The sequence below is a fragment of the Trachurus trachurus genome, assembly GCF_905171665.1.
Source record: "Trachurus trachurus genome assembly, chromosome: 14".
Classification (NCBI taxonomy): domain Eukaryota; kingdom Metazoa; phylum Chordata; class Actinopteri; order Carangiformes; family Carangidae; genus Trachurus; species Trachurus trachurus.
The window spans coordinates 12,814,820-12,836,215 of NC_139903.1; the positions used below are offsets into that span (position 1 = coordinate 12,814,820).

The following is a 21,396-nucleotide window of genomic DNA, read 5'->3' on the forward strand; positions in this document are numbered from 1 at the left end:
CAGGCCTTCTCCACCTGCTTCTCCATCTCATTGTTCTTTCAGGTGTATGATATTCATGCAGCAGGGTCCCCTGCAGCCTTAATATCACCACTGTCTCATGGAGCAATTCATCAAACATGACCCCCCTCCAATTCTTCACTGAGATTCTCCTCATTAGTTCAATTTTCATTTATATAAATCCTGATTTTTGAATTAATCTGTGGAGATAATGATTTGAGAATCAATGTCCTTGAATTATTCATTTGTACACATAATTTAACAGTTTGTACCTGAATTAATAATTCATAAACTTACTTGAACTAATATCTTTAGTAGACAAGTTATTACTTCACGCTTCACGCAAGTTATTACTTCACGCTTTGTTTTTATCAGCCATATGATGTCTGAGGCAACAATTACAATCATTAATACATTATTGTCCTGTAGAATACTTTTTACACTGTTAAGTCTATTTTACAGAACAATAGTGGTCGGCGTGTGATTGCCCTCCATTTAGCTTCACAGTACTATAGGGCTTTATAAAAGCTGTGGCTGACAATATTTACAGGAGAGTCCCACCTCAACTCTTTCTCCATCAAATCAATATTTGGAACAAGTAAAGATCACGTGCAAGGGTAAGTTTGTTCTAGCTGTTATTTCAGTGTGTTACAATCAGTAATCAATAGTTCAGATCTTCTGCTTCCCGGTTCACATTTCAGGTAGTTTTGGTCAATATTCATTAATGTTGACTCATTCAGTAGCTATTCAGAATATTTCTTGCATTGAGCTCCAAAACAGCTGATCACAGATCTGAGCTGCTTCATTCTAAATAATTGAGGAATGGTGAAAGAAAACGTAATACAATTAAATATGAGATTGAAGTGGAATTGTTGTTTTTATGCAGATATGTTTATGTTAGTTTTTAAATATCAAGCTCTGGTCATGTATTGTACCCAACCCCACAAGACAGGGGGGGTAAATGCATTATTGTTGAAATATACATGAACAAAACATGAATCCTATCTTATGGTTGGAGAACATTAAGTCGTTTTTATCAAATAATGTATTGGAAAACACCATGTCGTGATTTCTTTTCATTTTAAGCTATACCTTTCCTGTATCAACAAACAATCAATTGAAACCAGTATAACCTATACTTTGTCAACTGTGAGTCAGCTTGGAGCTGACATCTCCTATTGCTGCATGACAAGAACAGACATGAATGCTCTTGAATTGGTGTCCTCATTAAGTCCTATATACAGACAAGTCTTTCCCCCCGGAACATTTGAAGTTGCCCTGCATATTGAAGGAGCTTTAACCTCGCCTGTCTTGCTGTCAAATGCTCAGCACCAGCGTTAAAGTGATGCACAGCATCTCAACATTTGTGGACAAGCTTCTCCGTCTGAATCTGAAAGCCCTGCACATGCATAAGCAGCAACCCTTCTTTGTTTTTGTGAACCCATGAACAGTAAATTCGCACTTAATCCACTCTTAATCACATGTCCTGAGGTCAGAGGGGCAATGAAATAGCCAAAGGCCATTGACAGTCATTTACTTTGTGTCTACTAAGGTAACTTTTTTTAAAACAGGAAACGAGAAATCATATTTGTTTGTTAGCTTACTGTAACTGAAATGACTTTACACATGGCACAGCTAGGTTGTCGCCGCGACTAGTCCACAGCTTGGCCGTAATACTCTCCCTTTAAGCTGCTTTGCCCTCATTCTCGGGCACCGGTGGCCTCGGAGAACAGTTTCAGGAGAGAATGAAGAAATGTCATTCATGAAAAACAACAGCGACTAAATACAGTGGAATAATAGGACAGTGACTTACCTGTGCCAGCCTGCAAGTGACAGCGTTGTTGTCATACTAGAAGTTGTCAGCATTTTCCTCCTTAGAATTGACAGTAGGTGCGAGGAAATGTACTTGTGGTGCATTCAAATGCTTACTGTAAGCTCGGACTTCCGATAAGCCTCATGGACCAAATAATGATCTATAGGCATGCGGATGAGCTCGGGGATTTTTCTCCTCGTTGTTTTTTTTTTATTGGAATAAAAGAGATAACTTGATACGTAGTCCTTAGAAAGAAAAATAAAACGTGAAATTGTTTCAAAAAACGTTTACATGTAGGCACATGTTATATTTCTACTATAGAGCCTTTAACCAGACTTTAAACTGTTAAAGCCAAATGAATTCCTAAGATATCTAACTGATACCAAACAGTAAAATACAATACTTATTTAATAAATGTCACTTGTTGTAGACAAATACAATTTACCAGCTATTTAGTCGACGATGTTTAAAAAGCCTAAACAATTGTGGTAATTCCAACAGTAATTGAATGCTGCACCAGTGTAAACTGGACAGCAGTGACCCCTCCTGGTGTTTTTACTCTGTTGTTTTACAGCACACGGCGCAGTTACAGGTAAATGACTCCCAGCCAGCCTAGTTTTGCTTTTTAGATATTAGACCTAGTGTTAGGCATTTTCATTCTTTTTATTTGTGTGATTACATTTGCCCCCAGTTTGTGCCTTCTAAGTTTTTACTTTTGCACTGCAGGCCTGTTTTCCAAATATGCAAACAGGCATCTTTAAAGCTAAAAATTTTAGGATGTAACTGTCACGCAGGAGAACAAGAATGTATGAAAAAAAAAAAACAATCAAACCTTTCATTAGGCTATTTTATGGCACAGATGCTGCACAAATGTGAATCTATGGTGACTTTGAGTTTAGCTTTTTGTGGCAAAATAAAGGACAAAACAACGGGAATCAGACATCAACTTCTCAACCAAATCATAGTCAACAATGATTCTGAATAGTCAAATTAAGTATGAAGCTATCTAAATTCATCTTTTGCCTGTTTATATGTTTGTTCAGTAATGGTGGTGTAAGTGTAGGAGTGAGTAAATGAGTATGAATGAATCACCACAAACTCTGTACATTGGTTTGACTCTATATTTAGTTACTTTCTATATTTTACTTTCATAAAATGCTGCACTACATTTGTACATTGGTGCTTCCATCTGATAAACCAAGAATGTTGAACAAATCATATCCAAATCACTCAAAAATCCCTCCCTATTAATGCTAGGCATGCACACTTACTCATTTGAAATCTTCTGGGGCAAGAAACAAATACTCAGAATATCTGATGGTTTCTCCCTGAAATTGTATGACTGTTTACAGAACCATAGGTAATTCAAAGTTTTAAATTCTTGAAAAGATTTCAGTTCAAGTCAGTTTTGAGTAACACAAGTGCAGTCAAAATTGAACAACAAAAAAAAAGTTTAGTTTTAAAGCCATGACTTTTTGCTTCTTCCAAATCTTGCCATATTGTGCAGCCGGGTTTTGGTGCGTTCCTTTTCTTCTGGATTTCGCTTCGATGTGCACTCCAGTGTAGAGTCTGTCTCAAAAGAGATGGCCGGGGCCTGGCTTGGGACACTGCCGCTCTTTTCACAGGTTGACGTGGTCTGCAGGACAACCCTCCCGCGTAAAGAATGTTTGAGCTCAAGCAACAGTGGGTTGTTGTCAGAATATAATTCCACCTGCAAACGGTCTCTGTTAGAGATACAGCATGTGCAGCACGCAGACAACAGTACTCTGAAAATATAAATCCAGCCCAGATAATGCAGCTCCACAATGTTCAAGATGAAGCAACCTAGACTGACACTGAACATGAAGTTGAGGAAGATGGTCTTCTCTGTTGCTCGGGACACGAAACAGTCTGTTCGGTTTGGACATGGGTAGGTTTCACAACGGAAAAGGTGTGGGACTTCAAATCCAAAGAGGTAATACTGTCCAATGAGGAAGATTAACTCCATAATGGAGCGCAGCATAACATGTATGATGTATATAAGTAGCACTTGGCTGGAGAGCTCGGTTGGATCCTTTTCCACCTCTCTCATTTCCTCTTCCAGCTGGCTCTTCTCCTCACACTCACCTTCCTGTGAGCTCCAGTTCTCATTGTTATAAGTCGTACTATAAGAACTGCTCAACTCCTTTTCCCCCTCTATATGTGTGTCCCTTTCAAGTGCAGGTGAGGACCGGGGTATCACTTCAATCTTCTTGACCTCTACCTTTTCATTCTTGGTAATTTTTTGCAAGACATAGACGATGTAGAAAATAGAAGGTGTGGATACGAGAACAATCTGAAAGACCCAGAAGCGCAAATGTGAGACAGGGGCGAAGGTGTCATAGCACACATTGTTGCATCCAGGCTGTAGGGTGTTGCAGGTAAACTTGGACTGCTCATCACTGTAGACAGCATCCCCCACCAGGGCCACAAGCAAGATACGGAAGATGAGCAGCATTGTCAGCCATATCTTACCAATCACCGTGGAATGGTTTTGAACCTCTGTTAGGAAGCGGCCAAGAATGGACCAGTCTCCCATTTCTGAGGAAACACAACAACAGAAACATTGTTTACAGTGACCAGGTATAAAATAAATTGTATCAATAACTTCCTTTTAATGAAATGAGGTTGCCTAAATGAGCCCTGCCCTCCTAAGAAGAAAAATGCCTTATGACCCAGAAGTCTCACCCAGAAAGCAGGTGCATGAAACCAGATGTATTTGCACATGTGTAACTTTCAGATAAGATCTAGATTTGAATACTGACCTATGCCTTTGTAAGTGAACAGAATAAAATAGTTTTCTTAGTGTGTCATTGCCTCTTGTTCGGATCGGATTGTGTCAGATCTGGTACACATTTTAGGGTAATTTAATTTATTTAAATGATCAACTGCACTTATAATATCCAATTGCGTATTGTATGTACTATTCTATAAAAGGTATAATGGAACAGAGGTTACATTCAATGAAACATATTTGCATTAGTAAATAGTATTAATTCTGATTCTAACTATAATCTAACCCCCAAGTCAATGTTTTATATTTATTTTGAAATCACTCAGAGAAAAACGTAAAGAAGCCAAAAACATAATCAATTTCCATGTTCTGGCTGAGCTTACCTTTGGAGAATCTGAGTTGTCCTTATCCAAAACTGGAAAAATATCAGAGGAAGCAATCTGCATAACTGTATTTTCAAGTGGAGCCCGTTGCTGGATGTTATTGTATCTTTTGAGCTGGATGAGGGCCGAATGGGCTGACCACACATATTCCCTAACTCTAACTGAAACATTCATTGCACTGTATGTGAATAAAGGCTTCAATGTACAGTGGGACAAAGATTGAAATGTACAATGGGGGCACCTTCACTGAACAGCCATTCACAAACAAGCAGAGAGTTCAAAGAAGCTACTGGAAAGAGTGTGCAACAATACTCATGCATGGATCTGTGTCCAGTTTAATTTTAGAGCTGAAACACAAGTCTCGGTTTCACAGAAGATTTTAATACATTGGTTTACATGGTGTCACTTTACTGATCCTCACAATGTAATGTGAAGAATCTCCACAGCCCTGTAAATCAACTCTCCTCTCTCAAAATTTACATTTTAATATTTACTTTTTTGCCCCCAGACAACTTTAACCATCCTTTTTTCTGAGTCCATTTTTCCTTAAAAATGAAACAGAAAAGAAGGAATTAACTAATAAAGAAAAAGGGAGCATACATGTGATGGCTGAAGATATTAATTGAATTGTGAGAATTGTGGCACAGTGATATATTTTGATGCTGTGGTGTCAAATGATTCAGTATTGTTAGTGGAATAACAATGATCTGCCTACCAAGACAGTGGTGATGATGAATAATGGGGGAAAAAAGTATTGTTTGATATGCTACTTCGTCCAGTGCTATACAGTGTCTGGTGCTGCTAAGCAATATGAGCCCTGTTGCTTTGGTTGGTGATTAGCTTTAAACATCAAGATGTTGTTGCCTGGAAACTAACTGTTAACAGGAAAGGCATCGAGGGATTGATACCTTTTATAGACCTACCTACATTTCTCTCGGAGTTTGAATGAAAAAATGTTGCAATGACAAGAAATAGTATGTGTCTTGGTTATCTGAGCTTCTAGCTCACCCATGGTGCTTATGAAGGTCATCTGGCATTACTTACTGTTCTTGTAACTCCAGAGGCTCTGTACTTTTGTACTGTTTTCTCGGCTGTCTACAAGGTTAAAGTTGTCATTTGACCACAGACCAGCGTCTTGTATTCCTAATATTGTCTGCTTGTAGCCTATTTGGAAACTCGTATTATCCTGCTCCTACAGAGACAGAGGTTATTTTATTGATATTTTTCAAATCTTACTTATTTTTTTAAACAAATGACTGCAGGCTTAAGTATGAATCACCTCTGGGACAGATGTCAAACAGCAGGATATCACGAGGCAGCTGTTTGCATTTTCCAGTGTTCATGTCAGTTGCATTATTCCAGGTTTGACACCCCTATGTGTTAGATAATCATTAGTTACACAATTTGATGACGAAATACATAGCCTTAGAGTTAAAACTGCATTTGGTCCTGAGATGAATCATGAATAAACCCACGAGTAGAAAGAATGCTGAGAGGATGTGTTGTATATTGATGAGACACAGGGAAAAAGTATCATTTCCTGTTTCCTAGGTACTTTAAAGCTGAGCAGAAATGTGTTTTTCTATCCCGCCTGTTAAAATCATCTAAATATTTCAAAAATGCAGTGTTGCAATGATTTAATAAATATAGCAAACAACATCGGAAGTAACCCATTCGTCTATTGGATACTTTTGTCATCTGACAAACAAGGGGGTGAGGCTCATTCATCACCTCAGGAGATTTACTGGGCTAAATGCACACATATGAAAATCTGCAGGAAATAGGCCTGTACGGGCAGAGGATTTTAGTTTATATAATGTTATCATCGCACTGGATTAGCTTGAATGTGTGTTATTCTGGTCTGCTGAAGCCTATTCGCTGTTCAATGTATGGGCTCTGACGTTTTCATTCATTCCCAACCCATGAATGAAAATAAAGTGCAGAGCACGCGGATTATTTCTTGCTCCGTTTGAGGTAAAACACGTCTCGTTGTAAAACATAAATAAATAAAAAGATGAAATGTGTGTAATGCCGAATGAGTCCCTTTTCAATTCCGTCGTTTCCTTGTTAAAAAGAAACGGAGTGTAACTGAAACACAATCATAGCCCCTCCACATGCGACAGTGGGCGACTATAACAAATGCCCCTCGCAGAATCAGCGAAAAACCATTCAAGGGGGTGTTCAGAAATCAAACTACACTAAACCAGCTCTGTGGAAGGAAAGCAACGATTCAGAAAATGGATTTTAAATATATTTTAAACAAAAAAGGAACTTAACAGTTGCTATTTACTTGTCTTTGTTCCATGGGCTGCATTTGCGGTTGCACCTTTTCTCTTTAGCAAACTAAATTTAACCCTCCCCCCTAAATAGTATGGAAAGTGGTTCAACCCTTGAGGTTACCGGAAGTTGTTTCAGCTGCCATGTTTGGTTGCTTTGTTGTAGGCTTCTACCAGGTTTCCTACAGAATTAGTAAGTGTGGAAATGGAGCCGAGCTGGAGTACGTTTCTTTTTCAAGTAAGTTGACTCTTTGGGAGGGAAACTGGGGTAGCTCGTTAAACAACCTTTAAAAACGTAACCACCGGTCATGTTCGCGCTAAAACCAGTTTTTAAACGAGGAATGCCAAGATCAAGTAACCAAGCAAAACAATGGTATATGAATCCAGGCTTCCAGCTGTGAGGCTTGGGAATGACGCTAGAACAAAAAATCAATTCTTCTGAACGAGTGTTTGGAAAAACGTGGCTTGTTTGTGTTATCGCACGGATATTTAGAGCAAAGATATAAGATATCTCGACAGCGGTTGCAATATTTTAAGTTTGTTGGCCAAGTCGAAGCCAGCAAAAACATGCGAGATCCTTGGAAGTAACGTTAAAGCTGGAGACGCCACTGCACCGTTACAATCGAGACAGACCTGTTTTTCCCCCCCTTTGACTGAAGGCTTTGATCGGACGCTGTGTTAATGAGATGTAACGCCGGCCAAGATTTTTCACTCCAACGTGTTTTAAAACCCGCATATAACATTGGTGTAAAGTGGTTCATTGTATTAAATGCTCAATAAGTGCACACTTAGGTAATGAGCCGCTGAGATTTACAAACAACGATCCGCAAGTCCGCGGTGAACTTTCCGCTCGCCTCAGCCGGTTCGACAGTAACTAGCCAAGTTAGCTAACGATGTTTAGGACTGCCTTCATCAAACTGGCTAGCTAATTTAGCTTTTATTTTTGGGCGAGGCTTTGCGTAATGAGCTCGCATAAAAACTAACGCTACACGACTTGATAACAAGCGAGAGTACAGCACGGCTCTGTTTTATTAACGAGCTATTTATTCTGGTGACCGCGGTCGAAAGGAATTTGAACTATGCACATATCATCAGCAGCAGCAGCTAACACTAGCGACGAAAGAAGCAGATTTGAAATTAGCAACGACATTGCGCAATTTATAAAAAAGCCCTTTCCAGCCAGAAAGCGGGTGCTGCTGCTGCTGCTGCTGCTGTGGAGAGTGATATCTGCCACGGGTTTTTTTTTTCTTTCTGTGTGTGTGCAAAGATGGAAGGCTATTGTTCAATGACATGAATGAAATATTTTATTCCCATGGTCTTACTTTGTATAAAAGAGTTAATCCTTGTGAAAAATGCAAGACCCAGATATTTTATGGAGAGGTGTTATTTCAAATTAAATGTTATTACCGCGAATTTGATTGCTTTATCTCAATGAAGCCCCTGTATCAAACATATAGCCACTCGAGTCCCATGTGAGTGTGTTTTTGTTTGTTTCGTAAAGAGGATTCTTCTGCATATTATCAATGAAGTTATGTCCAGTATGTTTTAGCGGAGGGATTTAAACCTTTTACAGTCTATGATTTAAACACATCTTATGGGAGGGGGACTTGCTCAATGAACTTTGCAGCACTTAGGTATTCTTAACCAATGCTTTCTTTTTGTTCGTTTTTTCTTTAAACTATCAAATCTACATCCTCTGTTTACGACGGAGTTGATGGCTGCATAATTTATTATTTTAATGCATCTTTATATAACTTTACTTTATCTGTTTGAAAAGATGCAAGTGCAGAGTTGTAGCACTTGTTCTTGAGCTTTTACAGGACAAATAGTAGACTTGAAGAATAGGTAGACTTGTGTCCACTTTGTATCTCTTAACATGTTCTGTTCTAATCATTGATCAAAAAAATATGTTAATATCAATGTGTAAAAGTGGTTTTAGAGAGAATAGTGGTGAAATAGGTGGAGGGGAGGCTGAAAATTAGATGGCTTGAAAGTTTCATGCTGGAGAACTAAAATGTTTTTCATTTAAGATCATTTTTATTAGTGCGGATAAAACTTAATATTAAAGGCCCAGTGTTATCTTACTGCTTCGTGTTGAGCTAGAGTTGGAGTATGAAGAATATGAATAATGCACCTTGGTATGCAGCGAGAAAGTTAGGCTGCATATCAAATGCTTTAGGGGTGCATCATGTTTTTGGGGGGCATTTGTAACATTTCTGCCCTGATGTCAAAGTCTGATTGCTAACTCTGCTTCAAGCGCTAGGTCTTCGTGATGAAAAAAACAGATGGACTTTGTGGCTTGTTGTTCAGTATCTGGCATCTAGCCAGAGGCTCTGCATGTATTATGTATCTCACACTGTTACTATGTCAATGTCATGTAAATCTGTTTGCACTTATCATTTGGGGAGTGATTTGTTTTTCAGTCTGCTACTATCAATAACTTTGCAGCAGTTTAGATTTCCCCGCTCTCCACTTTGTTACCTTTTTGCCAAAATACATTTAAACAAAAAGTTCTAAATTACAAGATGAGGATTAACATATTCTTATTCAAATGATTTGTGGAGTGTTTTGAGTGATTCACATTGTTGTGTGAATTAGCTTGAATATTACCATAGGGCAGCTGTATCTCCTCCTGTTCTTTGTAAATGTGCATTAAAATTCGGTATCAGGTTACAGTTAAGTTCCCTTGAGAATCATGTTTTTTAGATCAGTGGGGCTCAGAATGAGCAGTGATACACAGCAATAGAGTGTGCATGAAACTGTATTAGCTTTGTTTCAAAACAGATTTTTCTTCTATTACAAAAACGTTATCCACTTATTCCAGAGGCATTTGACTAATTTACCCAAGAGGTTCTCAAATGTCTAAATAAAATCCTATTCAACATATAGTAAGATGATGAATATTCAAGACAAACTCATTGTAAACTAACAACATTGGCTATTCAACACATATGATCGTGGTGTAAAGAAAGCTGTTTGTGGTGCACCTTTGCACTTGGAAGCCATGTTACATATGGCCAAAAGAATAAAAAATAAATAAATAAAAAGATTTTAAAATGTACACAATCTGTGCTGTAATGGTTTGATATCAGGAAGTTTTCAAACTCGTTGATGCAGGTTGCTGTGGCTAAAATAGCAGCAAATAATTGCCCACACTCATGTCTAGCAACAATGTGAAACAACAATATCCACACAGACAGTTTTAGCTCTGTTTTTTTTATCTACCAACACACATTACAATGAAATGTCCATTGTGACAGTTGACCTATTTAAAATTACAGAAAGTAATTTGATTTACTGTTAATGTAAACTATATTCATTCACAGAGCTTTTGCTTCAGTTTAATTTTAAGTCGAAGTTCCAGAGAAAACCCTTTTTCTTGGATCAAACTTTTGCCAGTCAGTAATGCGTACCTCCCCCCCATGTTGTAGATTTAACAGACAAGGTCTTTTAAATTGAGGCTGTGAACAGTGCCTGTCTTGAATATTAAACTGGTTTCATACATTGTGCAGCTTATTTTTTGAAGCAGAGTCATTGACTGACTTGTAATGGCATGAAAAGATCAGGCGAAACAAACGTTACTATCAGTAATTCAAAAACTTGCTCCAGTGAGCATGTACAATACCATGATGCTAGACCTAGATTACCTAAATGGAATGTAGTCGTTTTTATTGTTATCAATTTCACCTGTGTTTTATCTGCAATAACGTGCTGAATGTGCAGTGTGAAAGACGTTTTTTACCTTTCAGAATAAAAGCCCATACCAGTTGAATGTCAGTGAATATTACTTCATAACACCAAATTCCAATTATGGGTGACTTCAAGGTTAGAGGTCAGTGTTTTACATCACTGTCACAAAAACCACTCACAGGATATTGTCATCACTGTGTGTGTTGTGTAACTGCAGTGGTTATGCTGACAAAGGGCAAACTTTTTAGGTAACTGTTAAAAAGCCATTTGTTTGGCCTATCTTTTCAAGTTTGGGGATCAAGTTTTGGCCTTGGGCTTTTGGGTTTAACATAATTCCTGTACAGAAGAAAGGTACTTTTCTTTCATTTTGTCCTGCTTCTGCCACTGTAATGTAAGAGGATATGTCATTCTCAAGTCCCATTAAGATGAGTAATTTCATCATAGTCGGAATGTCAAGAAATATCCAGGTAGTCTGTACCATTTATATGCAAACCACAAATGTATCTTACGTCATCTGGCACACTTTAAATTGTTGGGCCACTCTAAAGGTTAACTTGTGAGTGTTATGTCAGACATTGTATCTGTTCATAGCACGGCACTCTTATCCTCTTATATGATGCCATTCAACTCCAGGTGAATTAACGTATCAGAACATCTTGCTGAAACATTTTGCTCTCTCTTAAAAAAAAAAACCTTTAATTGCAACCTACAGCATCAACAAGCAGTGCACTGAATCGCAGCATTATTAATATAACTTTACAGACTGGGGGAAAAAATCCAGTAGAATTACAAACATTGCAGAAGTGATATTAGTAAGAATTTATGTCAACTTGGCTAAGTGAGAAGCAGCCAAAGACATCAGTATGTAAACAAATGAAAAACAGGCTATAAAAAGTAATAGACTTTGTGAAAAGAGAAGATTTGGCATGTACCAGAAACACTAAATTATGTTTACTGTGAAGTTTTTTCCTGCAGTATACCCCCTCCCTCCCTCCTTTCTTCCACCTTTTATTTTATCAGTTATAGCTTGTTTGTTTTGTGTAAATTGCGATTTTGGCAAGCAGCTGTAGAGTGTGACACAAAAGATTGAAGAAAGACAGTGCATAATCTGACTCAAACCATGAGCTCAGTTGAAGCCTACAGTGGCCCGTGGAGCCATCAGGACACTCCCTCCATTTTGATGTTATTTATGAGGGAGCAGTCCCAGTTGTCAGAGCACATTTGTGTCAAAATGGTCAGAGCTGCATGAAAGCACAGCAGCTTACAGGCCCTGCACCTCTGTATAGAGGCCAGGCCGTCTGCAGTGACTATGTCTGCTGTTCACAAGCTTCACAAAGAGGGTTCCCGGCTGGTATCCCCCCCCCACCCAAACATAAAGCTCCCCCCTCCACCACCACCCGCCCTCCAAACCCCACCCTTGTTGTGCCAGTGGACGGGTAAGCATTGGCATGATGATGACTAATCCTTGAAGGTGGCAAGTGTGAGCAGGTGCTCGGACAAATGGATGGGTGGGCTTGGTGGCATTTTCCACGAGTTCCCAGGTCCGATTGCGTATGAGGGAATGACGGCTAGTTTAGCTGAGTAGTGTGTGGATAAACAATGTCCCTGTCTCATGAATAGATGAGCCAAATCAATGAAGATGAGCATACAAAGATCCCCTGCTGAGGCCCAAGTGCATCACTGCTCAGATTTGTGTCTTTCACAATGGGCTAGATGACATAAGGAGGACATTGTGTGGTTCATTTTTCTTTTCCGTCCCCTGCCTCCTCCTTTACAAGTCCTTTCTTGGCTGGCCTTCTTCGATGGATGATTGAACCTCAAAGGGAAAGGTCAAGTATTTCACCTTGCCCTTTCTTGCTGGTGGTTGACAACACTGTTGTGAATGCGTCCATTTACTGAAAGAATCAGTGTTAATCATGATACAATTTTTGTGTTCAGGTATCATGAAAACACCGCTGTCTGCAGCAGACTGCTGGCAGCAGAGTTACCCCCTTGAAAGTTAAACAGAGGAATCTGAGATAAACAGAAACCAGCGATATACCATCCATCCCTGGTGTTGTTTGCCCCTTGTTTATTTCTGTAGATGTAAGCAGAATAGTTCTTGTCAACAGGTATCTACGACGAGCCATGAAGGGAGCTTCATTTAAGACTGACCGTAGCTTTGCACTTGTTAAAATGTAAATTTAGTTTTTTTACCTGGTTACAACATAACCAACCTAAGCTGACAAACCCCTCATGGTATAAATAGCTTGCAGCTGCCTTACAATAAAAGCCATAATTATTTTTGCTGGAGAGGTAGCAACAGAGCAGAGAATGTTATGGATCGATGGATTGTATATTGTGTGTCCACTTCGTATCAGCATTTGGTGCATGGCTGTCAGGAGTATTTTATCTCTGTGAAACATTGTACTGTGTTCTTTTCTTTTTCCTTTGTTTCCCCCGCAACTCTGCTTTAGGAACAAACTTCATTGAGCGCTTCTCTGTTGGCTATCATAAACCTTCTTCCCCAAGTGCAAAACATGCCCAAACAAAACGCACTGAATCATTTTTTTTAGCAGGAGCTGCCTGATTATTTTCGTGGTGCCTCCTGGACAAATGCACCTAGTTTTAGGTCACAGCTCAGGGAAGCAAAGCAAATTGTGTCTGCCCTCCTCAGTTTGGAGGTGCGATTACTTAAATGAGTGAAACCCAACTTAACAACTGGTTGTTGTCGCTGCTGCTGCTAATTGCACCCAGCCATTTCATGTCATCTCTGTTGAGGCAGCAGTGGGCAGTGATTTGCAGGCGGCCAAAAGGCCAGTAAGCAGTTGTGCCACTGTGATTGTTTTTTCTGTCTGTGTGTGTGTGTGCTTCACTCACAGTACGTTGCTTCAACATTATATCCCTTTACTGAGCTCTGCTGAGCTCACAGCCCCGCTCTTCTTGGCAGGTAAACCAGACCCTGCTATGCCTCTAATTCGGTATGCTTGCTTTACAGTCACATGATGTGTCTGCATCATCATGACGGTATCATTTTTCATTGAGTAAACGTGGATTCTTGAGCACCACGGACATGCTGTGTCAGCCGCAAATGACTGATCTAGTACGCATTTTGTATTTTGTAACATGTTCACTATCTGATGCATGTTGTAGTCATGGACTTGTCAAAGCCGACCCCTGGTACAGCTATCGTCAACACTTGTTTCATTATTGTATTTTCAGTTATCACGCAGAGTTTTAAAAGTCTTGAAACAATGTTATTTACTATTGTTTCATAACTATATTCAAAGTGTTAATGTGGCTGTTGTAGCTTGTGAAAATGACTGGAAATCATTGTGAGAAACCAAAACTTTATCAGTTTTGTGTGTGTGTTTGTGTCATCAGCAGGCCAATGAAGCCCTCCACCACCAGCACCAGGTGGCCCAGAACAGCCTGCTGCCGCTTCTTAACGCAGGAGCTGAACAAGTCGACCAGAAGCCTATCCTGCCCATCCAACTAGACCAGAAGCCGCCTTCCAGCGCCGCCGATCTCCTGAAAGATAATGTGGCCAGCGGAGGAGGCGGCCGGCCACCAGTGCCTGTGATAAAGAAGGAACACAAAGGCAAGACGCCCTTCGTCTGCGGCTACTGCAACAAGGCCTTCCGCGACAGCTACCACCTACGGCGCCATGAGTCCAGCCACACCGGTATCAAGATGGTGTCGCGGCCAAAGAAGACAGCCCAAACAGCCCCCACCATGGTACCCATGATCTCCACCATGCCGCGGGAGAACAATGGCAACCCTTCCTACATCTCCACGGTAGCAGGCATCCTCTCCACGGCGACCACCTCCGTTTCCTCAGGCGCGAGCATCATGACATCGTCTGCGATGGGCAATGTGCCGCAGCAAAACGTCATCAAGAAACCCGCCAAACCCGTCAAGAAAAACCACGGGTGCGAGATGTGCGGCAAGGCGTTCCGCGACGTCTACCACCTGAACCGCCACAAGCTGTCCCATTCAGACGAGAAGCCTTTCGAGTGCCCCATCTGCCAGCAACGCTTTAAGAGGAAGGACCGAATGACCTACCACGTTCGCTCTCATGACGGAGGAGTCCACAAGCCCTACGTTTGTTCTGTCTGTGGGAAAGGCTTTTCCAGGTAAGGATCACATTTGCAGGGTTATGATTTGAGAGGAAATATGTTGTGGACAATATGTGAAATAGGCATTTCTTCAATGGAAACAGTAATTGCTCCCAGTCTGTCTGTGTGCAGCTGCACAGCTGACAAGAACATGCTTGGAATAGGAACAAGTCTGAACACAATGTTTGATAATCATGACAACTTTTACATCATAATGTGCCACAGATTAATTATTCAATAGCTCTCTAAGAGCTTCGGCAATATGGGAACGATTTGTGAAATGAATTTTCAGCCTTTTTCATTATGTTACCTACCAGACCGACTTGTCATAGGGATTCAGAGTAGCCAACCCCGAGGAATGGATGGCTGTTAAGTGCTGGCAACAGATTTCATGGGGAGATTACATTACTCGTTTCAAATGTCTTTGTACATTCCTCATATAGCTCTTAAGGTGGCGGAATAAGTTGCACTGTTCCCTCTTCGACCAGACATATCCAGTCAGTGAACTTTCTCCCCGAGACAGGGCAAGAACGTAAACTGTGTGGGCCTCAGGTCCAGCCGAGTGTCCCGTCCTCACCGCTGCACTAGCCGCTGGTGTGTTTGGGATGTACTTTTTTAATTGAGGCTGTCTAGGTCTGTGAACCTCTGTCTGTTGTGTTCAGCTGCACGAGGAGGTGGCTGGTAGATTTAATGTGTGTGTATCTGAGGAGGTGTGTGAGCAGCAATAAGGACAACGCATAGCGACAATAGCAAATATTACATTGGTGAGAAAAATGGGAGCACATGTAAAAATTGTTTTTTTGTTTGTTTGTTTTCTTTTACAACTGCTCCAGTTTACTCATATGCTTTCAATCAACAAGTTACCAAGCTACTGTAAACAGGAAGTATGCTTCTGAGATCTAATTTATTCTTATGGGAGTGGAGACAGAAAGTAATTTCACCCTCTGATGGTTGCATTCCAGGGTCAAAGAAAGAAGTCTTTACTTGTCTGCATGGAATTTAAAAAACAGCATGATGATAAACAAATTCTAACAAACATAGCATTTTGGTCTATTTGCTTGGCACCTGCAAATTAGCTTTTGCTGTGTTTCATATTAAAAAAACACTTGTTAGACACAACCGTGACTTTGTGTACTCTAGAATTATCACTCTTCATGTTTGCAGTTGTTCATTTTGTTTTTTGTGGCAGTGATATTTACAACTGCTCCAAAAGTTGGCTGCACACTGGACCCTATTGCCAGCATCAAGCCATAACTTGTATGTGAATGATTAAGCCAGGAGTGTTTGGGTTATTCGGCCATACCGTGACTTCACATATAGAGCACTGACTGTATGGGCCTGCATACTCCCTGGGTAGCTTCCCAGTAGCTCTGCTTTAATGTTTATAGTCATGCCAAGCAGTTTAGAGTTGGACTTGTGCTGACCCCCCACACCATTTCAACCACATGTTTAAACAGTCGCACATGGAGGAGCACCAGTAAAGTATGGAGGGAGGGGGAGGCGTCACTTGTCACTTTGTGGTTCCCGCCAGCATGTCACAGACTCTTTCCCCTGGGAATGCAGTGAACCATGCGGTAATGTTCAGGTCAACACATTTACTATCTAATGAATAAATGTTTTGTTTAAAAAGGCTTCATAGCGGCTTCATATTTAAATGTATCAACACAAGAAGCGCTTCCTTATTTTTAAAAAACGGAGCCAAACGATCTTGTTGTTTATGTAAATCAGCATCACGTGAGCAGAGAATAACGATAATGGCAGAAGAGCCCTGTCTGTGTTGCAGTGCAACTTTGACGAAAACATCAGCAGCGCACCCCGGCCAAGCTGTAACACTAGCACTGTGCTGTGTATGGCAGTTTCAGGCATGCCTCCAACACAGTGACGTGGGGCAGGGATTCATCAGCATACTGGAAAGTGAGAATGGGGACTGAATAACAGGGCACTGAGTCACTGCCACTCAGCCAGATCTGTAGGCAGGCACTGTCTGGAGTCTGCTCTCCTCGTCAGGGGGACAAAAAAAAAGCCTCGATTCCGGTTCATGGCACCACTGAGAAGATTCCACTTGACTCTTCTCATTTGTATTTCGAAAAAAAGAAGAAAAAAAATCCAGCAGCATGAAACTTTCCGGTTTGGGAGCAGCTGCCAGTGTTGTAGCTCTTACTCATTCCATTATGGCACTTCTAACATGATTCAGCTCACAGCTTCAGTAGAGTTAACAAGCTGACAGAGGACGATCAGTGCCAAGAAGAATTTGTGAATGCTGGAGTTTCACTGTAAAGGTCAAGAGGCAAATAGTTGTTTTTTTTCCTGCGATTTCTGATATGCAGTGGGAATTATACAGCAGATAAACACTGGAATGTGTTGTCAGCCATGTTTGTTTGTTGTTGATTTAACCTCAACCACTAAAATACACTACAAAATGTTTTGTATATGCTTGTTTTGGGATTCCAGCAGCGCAATAATTGGACTGACCCATGGGAGTTACTGAAGTTAAATGAACATTATAGCCAATGGTAATCTCCCCCTAATGCTGAAAGAAAGATGCTGTTCAGTTTCACTTAGGGATTTTAGTCAAACTGCTATGGTTAGTTTCAGGGTTAGTTAAGCAGTATAACGCCAAGCTGTCAGTTTACTAATAGAAAACAAGTGGACAATGTGGGGGGAAAAAAAATCATTTCAGTGTGGTGCGTTTTTTGAAACTAGGTCAAACTAATGCACGCACCATTGATCATGGAGAATTAACGGCCATTGACTGAAATTTTAGGGATTTTTGTTTTCAGTGCTCGTCTCCTAATTATCAAAGCAAAAGAGCACTTGAAAATCACAGAGAGGGTCTACAACACAACTTTTCATGTGTGCCTGCCTGTGCACTGACATGTGGTGCTCATTGTCGGTAAATGAGCCTTTCCTAGTGAGTTTCTCCAGAAGGGAAAGCACTGTAAAATGAATGCTCTGTTATGTTATGTGACTCATCAACAACACATAGAGCCCACTGCATCACTGTTCAATGGTTAAACGTGTGAATGTATTTTCTTACCTTTCTTTTTTCCTCCTTTTAATCCAGGCCGGACCACTTGAGCTGCCATGTGAAGCATGTGCACTCTTCAGAAAGACCGTTTAAATGTCAAGTAACGGTAAGAGTCATTAGCTTCAGCTTCCACATTATTACCATCATCATTATTGTTGTTGTTATTATTATTATCGCTGTTGTTTTTCTACGCTGACCGTTGACCCCCGTCTGCTGTGCCGCTGCAGGCCTGTACCTCTGCTTTCGCCACCAAAGACAGACTCCGTTCACACATGATCAGGCATGAAGGCAAGGTGACCTGTAGCATCTGTGGGAAGATGCTCAGTGCAGCCTACATCACCAGCCACTTGAAGACTCACGGACAGACCAACTTTAACAACTGTAACAAAGGTACGTCACACTTGTCAGCAATGCACACGTCCCCATTACAAGATGCTATCTTTTATAGCTATCTTTTTACTACTAGTGGATAGCGGTTTAGTTACCGTAAAGTTACAGTTCAGTATTATATCTTGTGTTTGACACGGAGAGTAATGAAGTTTGCAATTCTGCCTCAGCTACACCTGTGACCGTCTCTGCCCCCATCACCTCGGCGATGAACCGGGGAAACTCCAACAACAACAACCCTGTCACCATCGCTGCACAAATGAACATTAGCACCAACACAGTCAACATCACATCTCCAATCAGCCTCCAGCACCCGGTCACCATCACCGGGCCCGTCAACATCGCCTCTGTGAACATCCCCGGCTCGGGGTCGATGAACATCGCCCACCCCGTCGCAATAACGACCCCCATGCCTATGAATATAGCCGGTCCACTCAACATCGCCATGAGGCCAGTCGATAGCATGCCTTTTCTGTCCCAAGTCTTGCCTTCTTCTCCACCCTGGTAAAAAAAAAGAGAGCAAGAGAGGGAGAGCATTGAACTGGCCAGAAAGAAAGGGAAAATGAAGTGAAACAAGAGACTCCTGTCCTCATAATTTGCACCTCGAGCCCAGCTCTATCTCACCCCATGAACACTGTTTACTTCGGCAGACCTTGAAGTGAATATTTACATGAGCTGTGCGGGCCGGTAGGAGCTCCCCAAGTCACAGCCTCGTCCCAACTAATGTTAAGTGAGTGGCATGAGATGCAGGACACTTAAGTAGAAATCAAGTAGGATTTATCTTGAAATCAGGACAAACTGTAAGACTTAGTGTAGTCAGTTAGAATGATGAAACTGTGATTTGTATCAAGACAAATGAGAGGAGAGGATGCCTCAAACACCCTTGAGGTCTCTGTAGGAAAACACACCTGTGCTTTTGTAAAAGGGAGATGAGACATGGACTGAAGCAATAACTATAAATTGCTGTTTTTGATGTTTTACAAGTTCTCTCCCAAAGCTTCTGGGTGTTTCTTTGTATGTTGTTTTTTTTTTAATATAGCCTGCTAATCACTATTTAATGTTATAGGAAATGAGTTTAGTAAAAGGGACAGCAGCTTCCACTTGCATGGAAGAATATTTTTTCACAGTGCATAGCTTTTTCTTTTTTCTCAGATAGTAGGTATGCTCTTGAGGTACAGTGACTAACTTGTACAGTTGGCATAGTAATGTATTTTCACGTCAGCAGTTTAATTTTTGCTTCTGTCATTCAAGTGGATATCTCGAAAACTGTCCTCTTGGTTATGAAATATTTGTACTTTGTTTTCTATTTGAATGGAAACACAAAGGTTTTTTTTATTGTTTGTATTGTTATTTTTTTTGTTTTTTCCGTGAAGTCAGAATAGAATCAGTCTTGCACTGAAAGCATATCCTACATACAGGTGAGCAGCAGTATTATCAAAGATCAAATTGAAGTCTTAAGTGTTTTGGTTAGTCAGCCTACACTTGAGGGCCATCTAGTGGCTGAAAATGGAGAGGCCTGGCCTTGTAGTGAAGCTTTTTCAGGCTGTTACTGTCATCATAATGGTGATTAATTTGTTTTGTCTGACTCCTCTGTAAGATTTTTTTTAATCATTTATCTGTGATTGCCCCAAGATGATACAAAGGACCATTCACTCAGGTAAAGCACACAAAAGCCCATTACTCATGAACTTGGTTTCTTTTAAATCATTCGGCATTGTGGTGTTTAAAGACTTGACCAGGCTCCATGAGGGACAATATGTCCAAGAATGATTGATTTTAAGCATTGCCGTCCATTTAAATTATCATTTCCTGTACAATGGAGTACATGCTGTACCTTTTTACTTTTAAAGTCTAGTTCAGTCTCGGACTGCGAGTTATGTGGCTGAGATCTGGATGAGTTTGATTAAAAATGCAAGTTTGTGTCCATTAAAATAATGGGACAAGATTGATGTTGCATGACCCCCAAACACTAGCTGTTGAACATCAACTATTTTTTAATGAATGCCATGTTATTTCAACAGAGTTGCAGCTCTTTGAGTTGGTTCAGTTTATACTGAAAAATGCAATATGCATGTTTGTCATTTTTCCCAAGTTTTTGTTTTAAACAAAATATTAGTGTAGCTTTTTTTTTTTTGTTCTTATGCATTTACGTAGATACACTATGATAGCCTGTTTGCCAAATTTGATACAATAATAATGTGATGAACTGAACATTTCTTGTGGAATTGAACATCTCTTATTTTTAAGGAAAAAAAATGATTGGAAATTCCAGGACCCTTGTGAAAGCAGTTGAATGTATATCTTTGTACAAAACTATTTTAGTTCCAAGAATATGGTAGTTACAATAGATGTGAAAGATAAGATAACCTTTTTTATAAATCTTTTGTATTAGAACATTAACAATGGTAATTTTGTATATATGAGAGGCTAGGCTTTCTGATTAGCAGAAAGGTCAAACATTCCTACATTTTTTTTAAATGTATGTTTGTCAAATTATTACATAAACATGCGCAATGTTATGTGCCTTTTATTTGGGTTGTCTAAATAAAAGAAAACTATCAAATGTGTTTATGTATTAAGTACTGTTTGGTAATGATTAGGGTATCACCATTACAAATACTTAGGAGTGTATTGCTTTACTTATTAACTATACCGGCATTTGAGTCTGAACAATGTTTAAAGCCTAATATTTATATTTTCTTAAAATCAAACTAGCTGTTTATAATATAAAAACATAAGCAGCTGACTTACGGAAACTGTACCATTTTAAATTTATAGCTTGTATATTCATCTATATAAGATTTTGTGTAATGTTTGCATATTGTGCTAACTTTGCATATTGGCAAATGTTTTTCAACAACACACAGCTGGCTTTTAGTTTCAGTTGCCTGCCATGCAACTAGTTTCCATTCATTTTACAGCAATATGAAGACAAGCCTTTTACAGAAACTTGTTTTTAATATTTTTATGTTG

General features: G+C 40.0%; 3 protein-coding genes across 3 annotated transcripts in view; 1 reads left to right on the forward strand and 2 right to left on the reverse strand.

Moving 5' to 3' along the window:
- The window catches only part of LOC310997596 (unconventional myosin-XVIIIa-like), a 60,794-nt gene extending 58,965 nt beyond the window's left edge, over positions 1-1,829 (reverse strand). The window contains exon 1 of the mRNA XM_083987352.1: positions 1,811-1,829. The gene's annotated coding sequence lies outside the window, so the exon portion shown is untranslated. The remainder of the gene's footprint in view (positions 1-1,810) is intronic.
- A 1,440-nt stretch (positions 1,830-3,269) lies between these two features.
- Positions 3,270-4,367, reverse strand: LOC310996648 (gap junction delta-2 protein-like; the record flags this gene model as incomplete). The annotated part of the gene is made up of 1 exon (XM_083986084.1): positions 3,270-4,367. One exon carries the CDS (start codon positions 4,365-4,367, stop codon positions 3,270-3,272), a length of 1,098 nt encoding a protein of 365 aa, XP_083842210.1.
- A 2,978-nt stretch (positions 4,368-7,345) lies between these two features.
- On the forward strand, positions 7,346-20,917 carry LOC310996986 (vascular endothelial zinc finger 1-like). Its single transcript, XM_083986550.1, has 5 exons — positions 7,346-7,459; positions 14,275-15,026; positions 18,073-18,142; positions 18,264-18,426; positions 18,594-20,917. The coding sequence occupies exons 1-5, from the start codon at positions 7,427-7,429 to the stop codon at positions 18,929-18,931; spliced, it is 1,356 nt and encodes a 451-aa protein (XP_083842676.1). The 5' UTR covers positions 7,346-7,426; the 3' UTR covers positions 18,932-20,917.
- The last annotated feature ends 479 nt before the right edge of the window (positions 20,918-21,396 follow it).

Bases quoted from the DNA above. Each gene is read 5' to 3' on its own strand.
- LOC310996986 (XM_083986550.1), top strand. From the start codon at position 7,427: ATGGAGCCGAGCTGGAGTACGTTTCTTTTTCAA. The intron at 15,027-18,072 runs GTAAGGATCACA...CTTTTAATCCAG, and splicing joins TGTGGGAAAGGCTTTTCCAG to GCCGGACCACTTGAGCTGCC. The intron at 18,143-18,263 runs GTAAGAGTCATT...GTGCCGCTGCAG, and splicing joins CGTTTAAATGTCAAGTAACG to GCCTGTACCTCTGCTTTCGC.